The 11,939-nt window shown below is 38.2% G+C and overlaps 1 protein-coding gene across 4 annotated transcripts in view; it reads right to left on the minus strand.

The window, feature by feature from the left end:
• Positions 1-11,939, minus strand: part of LOC132165967 (dnaJ homolog subfamily C GRV2) — a 33,418-nt gene that overhangs the window by 6,461 nt on the left and 15,018 nt on the right. For 3 of the 4 annotated variants that reach the window (XM_059576685.1, XM_059576686.1, XM_059576687.1), the window contains 2 exons: positions 6,415-6,539; positions 89-212 (listed from right to left, as the gene is read on the minus strand). In XM_059576685.1, coding sequence (XP_059432668.1) covers positions 89-212; positions 6,415-6,539 — 249 coding nt within the window. Of the gene's footprint in view, positions 1-88; positions 213-6,414; positions 6,540-7,102; positions 7,568-11,939 lie in introns of all 4 variants that reach the window. The other variant, XM_059576688.1, reaches the window with a different exon arrangement.

The following is an 11,939-nucleotide window of genomic DNA, read 5'->3' on the forward strand; positions in this document are numbered from 1 at the left end:
TACACTAGAATATAGACATTTGCTCAACACTTTAGAATAGCATCAACAAAACTCAATAAAACAATATCAAAATAGTAAATGTTCTAACCTCAATTGCAAGCACCCTGCCAATAGATGCTTCAGATTCATTCCACTTCATCTGAGAGCAAAGTCCATTCCTTCCCCCAGCCCTCCAATCAAGAAGGCCGAGAAGTACTTCAACAAGACCAACCCTACATTATTCACACAATTTGTCCTAGCATCAGAAAACATAAAAATATAAATTTTATATGAAAAAGAAATCACGAGATTAAAAATTCCACCGAGAAGAGATGCCTCAATAAGGTTTATATAATCTATTACATATTCTACATCAGAGAACGACAACTACAATAATTGGATGTATGTCCACTGTAGTTGACATTATTCAGTAGGCAATAACACATTATATTCAAGTTGGCACAGCTAAAGACCTCCTAATAAGCTGACATCTTCACATTGGCATCATATTCATTTTATCTAACATTTGCATGTGAAGCCTTTATTGCAATTAGTCAAATGATGACAATGACTTCAGATTTCACCAATTTTTAGGTGATTTCTTATCCCAATTCTAGAAAGATTAAATGCAACTTTCACAATGATGCAACTATGGAATAAGAGTCAAATTGCTGTCTTTAGACTGATTCCTAGTTATTGTGGCGTAAGAGCTTTTCATATGTGGGGCCATCATGCGACATCTGATTGAAGCAAGACCTATGCTTTTGAAGCTTATATCATAAGTGTCTTAGGGTCAAATTGAGTACCTAGTTAATGAGTTAACGGCAATTTTTATTTGTAGAGGCAGATTGTAATTCTGGCATAATTTTCTTTTCTTTTTACATCATTTTCTTAATTATGTTTAGTCTAGATTCTTCTAGAATTTGTATACTAGTAGGAGTCTCTTATTGGATTATCTTGAGCCTTAGTTTATGAGTAATATTACGAGTCATATTAGGAGTCATAGTCCTAATAGGTTAAGAGTCGGTCTATATAAAAATGCTCCATTGCATTCAAAGATTTCAGACTTGAATAATGGAATAATGAGTGATTTGCCTATGTGCCTATAGTCTTCTACTATATCTTCTTCTTCTTCAGCATGATATTATTTTCAATATTATTGTTCACCACACTGATTGTGCAGCCCCTGAACAGCAACAAACTTGCCTCTTTTTCTTCTTTTTTATAACCCCATATCAAACCTTTCTACTGGCATATCAAAACCCTAGCATCCCGCATACTTTGTCTACCAAATAGCCACCAAAAACCCATCAAAATAAGCCTTTAAAGTTATATTATTTGCTGCTGTAAAGAAATCCTGCAATCTGCTTGTTCTCTAGTTCAGTCCTTTTGCAATTCAATCCAATATTTTCAAGCTGTAAACAAACCACAAACCTAAACCATAATATCTAATTCTTTTTTTGATAAGTAATAAAACCATAATATCTAATTCTAAGACCCCAACTTTCAAATGACAAGCCCACAATGAGCACCAGATACATCAGCGAGCCTATAAAACTATCATTTCGAACATTTGGTCACCAGTTCACAGCTTTGGAGAAATAAATTAATTTTCTTAGATTTAAACCACATTAACAAACAATATAGCAAAATTGCCATGGTTTTACTAATTCTCTCATTTCTGGTAAAAGACTTCCAATAAAGGAAAATATGATCAATGTTTGTTCTCCATATTCTCCCACAACTATACTTGACTACACATACAATTTAACCCTTTTTTGTAATAATGTTAATTAAAATAATAATAATAATAATAATAATAATAATAAAGTTTATTAATGGGTTCTAAATTCATTAAGGTTAAAATTGAATCTAAAGCTCCAGGTGGGCCACTATAGACGTCAACACCGCTAATAAGGTGTCGACCTCTTGCTCGGAAGTGGGTTTTAAATGTACTAGGGAATTAAGAAGGCTCTCTTGCTCCATTAATTATGAAGCAAAGAGCAGTAGTGCGAGATATGGTAGAGTCAAGGGGCGGGCTGTCGATGGATATTTATGAAGCCCAAGCTGCTTTCATGGAACGTAAGAGGTCAACGAGGGTGACAAGCACTTGAGATTTAGAAATTTGCTTAGATAGTGGAATGCAGACATCATTTGTTTGCAAGAATCCAAATTGGAGCTCATTTCCAACAATGGTGTGCATAGTCTGTGGGGATATCATCATGTGGATTGGTGCTACTCAGCCTCTAGAGGGGCCTCTGGTTGTATTTTTCTCATGTGGGATAGGAGGGTTGTGGAGAAGATCGAAGAGTGGGGAAAATTTTATGTTGCTTGCTCGTTCAAAAACATCGAAGATGGGTTCTCTTGGGCTTTTACAGGGGTTTATGGGCCCAACATAGATGGTGACAGAAGATTGTTATGGGAGGAATTGACCGGCTTGCTTGGTGGAATCTGTCGTGGTGCATTGGAGACTTTAACATCACCCGTTTTCCTAGTGACATGTCAGGTGAAGGCCATTTTAGTCCCACTATGATGGATTTTTCTAATTTTATCTTTGAGCAGGGTCTCATGGACCTCCCCCTTGTAGGTGGGACTTTTACGTGGTCTAACAGCCGGGAGACTCCTTCTCGGTCTAGAATCGATAGGTTTCTGGTCTTTTCGGAATGGGAAGCCAGGTTCCTTGAACTATCTCAGAAAAGGTTGCATAGGTTATGTTTAGACCACTTCCACATTCTTTTTTTTTTTTTTGATAAGTAATATAGTATATATCAAAAGCGCAAAGGGGCGCAATCCTAGTACACAAGAGAACACCTAATACGAAAGAGAAAAATGAACAAGGTAATCTGAAAAGCTAATAACTAATAGAGCTAGATAAGCAATTGTCTAAGTAAAGAGGGCAAAAAAGAAATAAGACTTGAGCTCCTCTAATGTCCTCTCAAGATTACCGAAGTTCCTATAATTTCTTTCCCTCCATAAGCTCCACATAAGGCAGAGAGGCCCCATCTTCCAGACGGCCGCACTCCGAGAATTACCCCCCGACCACCCGCAGGCCAACAAGTTAGGCATGACACAGGAAAGTCCAAAGCAACTAAATATGGCGTTCCATAAGGCACTAGCGTCCTCGCAATGGAGGAGATGATCAACGGATTCCCAATTTACATAGACAATGCCGATTAACCACAATAAGTTATCTTTTCCTGAGATTATCCATAGTAAGAATCTTCCCCAAAGCCACCAACCAGGCGAAGAAAGCCACTTTGGAGGGAGCCTTGGTCCGCCAAAACACTTATGCATTCTTCTTGATTGTGGTAGTATTCAGGGGGGCAAAAGGTAGATGGTTTTGTGAACAAGGTGAGGCAGTGGTGGTCATCTTATCGGTTTCTAGGCCTCCCTAGCCTTATTCTGGCTTGTAAACTTAAGGCCTTGAAAGTTGATTTAAGAACCTGGAATTAGCATGTGTTTGGCAACAAGGTATCTCAAAAAAAAAATCTCTTTTGGAGATGTTGCGTGTTCTTGATGGTTTAGAGGAAGAATTAGATGATGAAGAGAAACTAAGGAAGATATATGTCATTGAGGAATTGGAGAAAGCTAATTTAAAGGAGGAGATAAGTTGGAGGCAAAAGTCAAGGGTTCTTTGGTTAAAAGAGGGTGACAAATGTACAAAGTTTTTCCATTAGGTGGCCAATTCGAATAGGAGGAACAACTACATCGAGACGTTGTCAATCAATGGCTCAGTATCTTCTGATCAACCGGCAATCAAAGATCACATTGTGCAATTCTATGATAGTCTTTTTTCATAACAATTTAGTTGGCGCCCCAAGATGGATGACCTCGATTTTGATTCCAATGAAGTGTTGGCTTCCTGATTAGAGAGACCATTCGAGTCGGTGAGGTTCTTGATGTGGTGAATGGTATGAATAGTGAGAAGGCGCTAGACCCTAATGGTTTTTTTGTGGCGTTCTTCTAAGTATGTTGAGAGGTGATCAAGATAGACATTATGGGACGTTTCACGATTTTCATGCTAGTAGCAAGTTCCATAAAAGTCTCAATGCCACCTTCATTTCCCTTATTCCAAAGAAATTCAGGGCCATTGATCTTAAGGACTTTCGCCCTATCAGTATTTTGAGTTTACAAGATTATTGCTAAAGTCCCTGCCAATAGGTTGAAAAGGGTTGTCGGGAAGCTTATTCCGAAGCCCCAAAATGCTTTTGTCAAAGGTAGCCAAATCCTTGATTATGTGCTCATTGCAAATGAATCTCTAGATAGTAGGATCAGATCTGTAAGTTGGATATTGAGAAGGCCTACGATCGTGTCAATTGAGAATTCTTACTTTACTTGTTGAGGAGGTGTGGTTTTGGGGAGAAATGGCGTTCTTGGATAACACATTGTATTTCTTCGGTGCACTTCTCCATTTTGGTGAATGGCACTCCATTTCGTTTCTTTGGTATATCCTGTGGTTTGAGACAGTGAGATCCTTTTTCGCCTTTTCTCTTTGTTATTGTTATGGAGACTTTAAGTAGAATGACTTCTACAACTGATGATGGGGGTTTTCTTTCCGGATTTTTTATAAGGCCTAGGAAGGTTAACATCTCAAACTTCTTGTTTGCGGATAACAATTTGGTTTTCTATGGGACCAAGCCTGACCACCTCTGCTATTTGAGTGCTTTATTTTTATGCTTCGAAGCTATCTCCGGATTGAAGATTAATTTGACTAAATTGGAATTGGTTCTAATGGGTAATGTTGAGCATGTGTATGGGTTGGCTAGCATTCTGGCTGTGGGTTTCTTCTTTGCCTATGAAGTATCTTGGTCTCACTTTGGCGGCCTCCTTTAGGACCAAGTCGATTTGGGATGGTGTTATTTAAATGACAGAGCAGTGGTTGGCTAGTTGGAAAGGATGTACTTGTCTAAGGGAGCAGGATTACCCTTATCAAGAGCACCATTTCCAATTTGCCTATGTAATTCATGTCCCTTTTTCCCTCTCCCTATGGGTGTTGCAAACTAACTGTATAGAGAAACTTCAACGAGATTTCTTGCGGGGGAGGCTTGGCAAAGAGTTCAAATTTCACTTGGTAAGTTAGTCCTAAGTTTGCTCTCCGATCTTTGAGGGAGATTTGTGGGTTCAGAACCTGGAAGCTTTCTAGTGGATCTAATAAGTTAAATGTTAGCTTCGCTAAAGTAGCTCATGACTGGGAGGTGGATTTCTTTGTCTCGTTCTTTAGCTTGGTGAAGACAAGCTTTGGTGGACCCCCTCCTTAAAAAGGTTCAATGTTAGATCTTTCTACATTGTTTTGGTTCGTATTGATGGCTCTCATTTCCCTTTGAAGAGTATTTGGCAGGCTAAAGCTCCTTGGAGGGTGGTTTTCTTTGCTTGGTGGGGGCCCTAAGAAAGCTCCCTACCATGAACAATCAAGAAGCAACATGTCATTGTTATTGACAGGTTCTGTATGTGTAAGAGTAATGGGGAGTTTGTGGACCATATTCTTCTCCATTGTGAGGTTGCTTGCGCCTTATGGAATTTTTTTTCAAGCACTTTAGGTTGTCTTGGGTTCAAGTAGTCGGCTTGCTTGCTTGTTGGTAGATTGCTTGTAGAACTTGGAGTGTAGTATGGAAGATGGTGCCTCTTTGCCACATGTGGTGCCTTTCAAGGGAAATGAATTATAGAAATTTTGAGGACCACAAGAGAACGTTGGAGGAGCTTGAGTCATTTTTCTTCTATACTCTTTTCTTTAGACAACTGCATTTATTTGTGTTCAGTTATCATGATTTTTTTGTTCTTTTTTCTCCTACTAGTTAGCTAAGTGTTTTCTCTTGTATTCTTCTTGTGTACCTGAGGCGCCTTATGCTTTTAATGATATTTTGATTACTTATAAATAAAAAAAGCAGGATGTAATTTCGGAAAACAAATGTCTTACTTCTATAAATAAGAATAAAACTCTCGTGCAATCTATAAATACAATTATAAGTATTATAAAATCACTACTTATCCCAAAAGCTTAAGCTAATAGAAAATAACTGTTTTCATCATTTAATTATTATTTTAATACTCCCTTCACATGTGGGCTCAAACTCTCCATTAATAAGTGAGACTCAACAAGTAGAATATTTAATTGAAATGGGAGGAGAATGACTGCGACAAGGTTCAAACTCAAGAACTTTGTTCTAATACCATGTTAAATCATCACTTATCTTAAAAACTTAAGCTTATAGGAAATGATTGTTTAAATCATATAAATAATATTCTAACACAATTAATATGCATTTCACACACATGACTGTTCAAGTGTCTGCCTGGGCATATTTTAGCATTTCTCTTGGTGCAAATAAAAGAGTTTTGACATTCATTTGGATCTGCAAGGCATAGATCACGCCACAATTGAAACTAGAAGTAAACCTATGGATTGATTAATGAACCTAGACAATGGAAGTTACTCACTTAAGTCCTTGTGCAACAAGAGCATCCCTAGCTCTATTTCCAGCAACCACAACACGTTTTAGTGTCTCAAGAGCTAGTATGCTTCCACTTTGCCATCCTATTGCTTTCATTAGAAGTGGAACAACCTGAAAACAAGATTGACAGGAGTACAGATTTAAAAAAAAATTGCAGAGAACACAAGGCTTAACGACCATTCTAATTTCTAAATGAGACAACACCCTTTCTTACACCAAAAAGAAAAAAAAAACCAAAAAAAAGAACTTAACTCACGTGAACAGAAATCAGAATTAACAAGGTAGTCACAATATCAATAAAATGAAAAATCATCCAAATCAGTTTTGCAAATTTCCTATAATTTAAAATTTCCCAAGGCAATTTAACTTGAGAAACAAAAAGATATAAGAAAAAAGTTCAATTAGAGCAAGTTGTGTTCATCAATTTTCAGAGCAAAATTTGAGAATCAAGTCAATGACCATCACATTATCTAGTTTACAATGGTGTAGAATGAACCAAGAACAGGATATGGATCAGCATTTTGATATAAGAAAAAATCACAAATGCCTTTTGCAAACTTGATGATATGTCCATCCCATTCAAATGAGCAAATGTGGTTGTTACATATAACCAAATTAACAGAATCATAAGACAACCATTTTAATGACACAGAAACAAACTGTTTAACAAATACCTGAGGCGTCCCTACACTAGTAGCTGCCATAGCTTCAGCACATGTTGTACTAGCTGCAAGTTGATGTAGTACTCGTAAACAACTAAGACGTACACGTTCTTGTGGGGTTTGTGATGGCTGTGTTGATCCATCATCAGGTTCATCTCTTCTATCAGCATAATTGCCATTATTCACCTCCTCTGATGCCATTGTTTCTCGTCTTCCCTCATAGGCCACAGCGGCCACAAGTTTTGGCACGTATCCAAGATATCCAACATGATCTGCAAGTGCAGGGTGTACTCGCAATAACGAAACCAGAGCAGCAGAGAGGAGCAAAGGAAGCTCAGGGTCAACAGGTTGTGTTTCATAATGTGTGGCAGCAATGGATGACAAATACTGATCCAGTAGTCCTTCCAAGAATCTCTTTGGATTTCTCAGGGGAAATTTGGGATCTTTTAAGAACAGCCTGACATAGATTCCACCAACCTGCAAGATCATGTAACTTTTAGTTCATGAACAGCATGAAGACACATATAGCTAAACACAACATGTATCAGATGATACCTGTGGCTCGTCTCTCATTTCCTGCTGCCCAGATGCCTGCTCAGGTACATCCCAATCAACGACACGACCTTTTATCTGTTCGCGGTATAGGTCTGCTGCCATAGTTGCAATCTGTGCAGATAAAGAAGCTGCCATTGCTGGTGTCCATACAAGTTCAGGTGTCTCTGTCGTCTGTTCAAGGGCAACTACAACAGCCTCACCAGGACCATCCCTAATAACCGATACCAGGCCATCTGGAAGAAATCTTGCCAGTGTTATTGCAACTCTAGGCCCATGCATTGGCTGCCCAACAAGTTTCCCCAACAAAGAGGCTGCTGCAGCTCTTTGCTGTAAGGGAATTTCTTCTGCGCATTAAAGTTATTCTTATTAATAAAATATAATTTGATAATGAAAACAAAAAGAAAAGGCAACAAAGTTCATTACCCTGCAATGGCAAAAGAAGTTCCAGAATGTACACCACTCCACCGTGCTTGGCAGCAGCCCAAGCAAGTTCTGCTGTGCTTGCCAATGCATAAAGAACATGAAGAACCCCTTCCCGACAATTTGGGGAAGAGTGAAGCATTTGTAATAAAATGAGAAGACTAGATCCATCCGCAACCATAGCCTCCAAGCATGGAGCATATGCAGTCAATAGTGATAATACATGCAGGCAAAGTTGAGGAATGTTGCTTTCTGATGCAACAGGCACAGAAAAGCATTCAAAAAGAGGCAACAGCTTGTCTTTAGTAGAAAATATTGACGCCAAACTTGGACTGCTTGTCAGTAAGTTCTGCCAGTATAAGAAATGTGTCAGATACATAAGATGAATAGCAACTCAATATAACAAGTGAGCAATGTACCTGAAGCGAGGTCAATCCAGATTGAAGGTTTTTAACCAGTTCAATTTTTTCCTTGTTTGCCACTAGTCCATCAGATACTACCAAAGAATCATCAGAAATCTGCTGTTCATTGATTGATCCAGCAGCCAAATCACTTTGGTTCTCAGATGTTTCATGCTGTTCATTAACTGATCCATGAGCCATATCATTTTGATGCTCAGATGTCTCAAGGGATAAGCCATTGACATTAACTTCATTTTGACTATCAGAATCTGTAGCACACTTATTATGCAACAGATGTGATATAAAATCAATTAGAGCAACGCAAAAAGCTTCTGGTTCACTGATCTCAAAATCTGGCTGATCATTGTAGACCCTCAAGTAAACATTGCCTACAAAGAGTTCTTTTGATAGTGCCTTATACACAAAGAACTGTGAATCTTTTAGGTCATACGAACCATCAGGACCCTGACTTGCACGTTGCTGATCCACAAATTTCAATAGTTCTGCTCGGGTTGAAGAGTTCCAGATAATCTAAAACCACAAGTGGTTAATATAGTGAAGATTATACTCAAAATATGACTAATAATCACACATGTAACTAAATTCCCAGAGAGGATGATTAATGAGATACATGCCAGATGATTAAATAACTCTGCATGCAAATAGAGCATATGACCATTTTGAAGCCATCGTTTCCTATTGCCCAAAAGTAGAAGTGCAACTATTTGCAGGATAATCTCATTAGACCCCATGATTAATTACACAACCTAAGGAAAGGACGAGGGCTTGAAGACTTAACAAAAAAGTAAGGCTGAAAAGAAAAAAGAAAACCTAACAATATTTTTTATCAGTAAATATTGTTAGGTTTTCTGTTTTCCTAACAATATTTACTTATCAAAAATAACATTATTTAGGCTATTATCTTCTTTGGTGGTGATCATCGGTCCATTCAGATGATTTTGAAGGAGTTCTGACAACCAAACTGGCCTCTTCAGTTTGGGAAATGACCAATTGAATTGCACCACTAGAGGCTGACCAACCAAACATTGGTATAGTCGGTGAGTAAATTGATCGACACTGATAGCTAATAAAAGGTTTTCAAAGGCTAATCTCTAGCCACCATCCAATGAGCCAGTGATGGAAAACAAAGGATATCCTTCAAGTATCTCCTAATGTAGCACACGTGATCACCAAAACTAACCGAGAATGATCAGAGCGGTGCGACACAGTGGGTCTCATTGTTTTCTAGCAGTGAGTTGAGAATGATCGGTGCCGCGTACCGAGGGGTCATCTGAAATTAACTAAGACTATTGGCACATGTGGCATGGTCAATTTTTGTGGTTCCCTGAATGCCTTGCACATTTTCGGTTGGTTTGGTATGTAGTGGTTTTTAGGCCTTAAAACTGAGCACCAAGGCAACGGCATCAGTTTCACTAAAACATGAATTGCAACATGCTGCTAAATTGTCAAAAACCAACCAAGGTCATCAGCCCAGTTGATTAGGAAAAAGTATTATAAAATTGAGGGGAAGCCTATGTTAACATGCCTAGTTTAGACCCTAAGAAATACACGCACTTCCATGTGCAAAAACACCTTGGAACTTAAAGCTAGAAACACTCTATGAGCCTTCCAAATATTGTCAATCTAGTCCCACAACTTATGTCTCAACATACATAATTTAATATTTACCTTTAAAGACTATTGTTAATATTATGCAATTGCACCCTCAAAAGAAACCACCAAAGTTTTAAAACACACACACACGCATTAATATTAAAAGGAAGGATGCAAGACCATAGAATAATAATCCAAAGCCTTTGACATCACGTCATCTATGAATGATCTTCAGTGGATTCTCCATATTAAACAACTTACTGGCCATCAATTTATAGATGTCGCTTATTAGTACTCAAAATATTTTATACCATGAAATCATAGCCCACCCAAACAAATCAAAATCAGAAAACTGACTCCTTTCCACAACATATAAGCATATTCTAAGTCATCCAACAGAATTTGATTCATTCCTAGAAATCTTAACACACAAGTTGTCTTCAGGTAGACGAGAAAACAGAAAACTCATAGGGTTTACCTCTGGAGACTCCAAGTTGGTGTTTAATCTAGACAGTAGGTCTTTTGGCACTTGATCTTTTAACATACTGGAAAGTTTAGGAGTTAGCAAAGCTCTGAGGGCATCAGCAGCACCCTGATTGTAAGGTGTTGAATTCTCATCACTACATAAACCACTAAGCCTTGATAGGGCCTGGGATGCTTGCACAGCATGCAGATTTTTTGCAATCTGAACACTAGCGCCAACCCCATGTGACTCGGTCATATCAGATTCCTCTGCAGTTGAATCATACTGAAGCAGCAGAGGCAAGAGGTACCTAAAAACAGCCAAAATTAAAGCAGTGAGATTGATGCATTAATATGTGATACAGGGAAACAAGGTTAGAAGTATCATAACAATTATACTAATGTTTCAATTAAAAAACTCATATGCTAACAACTCAAAAAACAAATAAAATAAAATAAAACAAAACAAAAAGATTTAAGAACGTAAACTACAGCTTTTAACAGAAAGAATGAGTGGATTTAGTGCCACCTAATCTTTTTTTCTTTTGATTAGTAAGAATATGCACCTAATCTAAATTTATGGCCATTGATTTAGCAGTGAAGCAATCATGCAGCCAAGTTAAGGGTTTGGACAAGTCATATGGATGATGATGATAATGATGATGATATATAGACTTACCACAAAACACCAGCGTTTAATAAGGCATTCTGCAACTCATCAGACACAGAAACATTGGCAATTGTCTGGAGGGCAGCATCAACTGCCGCAGGTACAAGCTCAAGTTCAGTGCAGTTGACAATGTCATCAACTAGTCCGGAAAGTTCAAGCATCTCAATTCTGGCACTCTGAAATTGACTCAAACCAGAAAAGGTTTGCATCACATTTGTAACAATGATGGCAGATGGTTCACTTGCAGGAGTAGTAGGCTGAACAACACACATGCAACGGGAAAGAAGAGTTGCAAGAAGTTGTATCCCATCGTCCCTTACAAGCTCTTCACCATTCAATGAAGAAGATGAGCACCTAAAGATGGGAAAATCATAAGAAGCTAATGGAACATACCGGTGTCAATATTCAATTATTATTATAGTAAAATCAACAAAAGAGATATTGGCCCAAGGGAGATTTACGTCAACCAAATAAGCTCTGATGCGGCAACAAGGAGGGGTGCTCTATCAGCAGAAAGAAAATTGTTATCATCTTTGTCCACAGTAACTGCATTGAGTAGCATGGGATAGCCAGCATATTTAAATGGCTCCAGTAAATATCCATATCGTCGGTATAAGATACACTGTCCTTTCAATAGAAGTAACAACCTCCAAGGCTGAGGACCTTGCAAGCCTTGCATGGTGGCCTACAAACAGTCATATTGAGGAAAATGTTTAGCAAGCTTAAA

This window comes from Corylus avellana, chromosome ca11 (genome assembly GCF_901000735.1).
Source record: "Corylus avellana chromosome ca11, CavTom2PMs-1.0".
In the NCBI taxonomy this organism is placed as follows: Eukaryota; Viridiplantae; Streptophyta; class Magnoliopsida; order Fagales; family Betulaceae; genus Corylus; species Corylus avellana.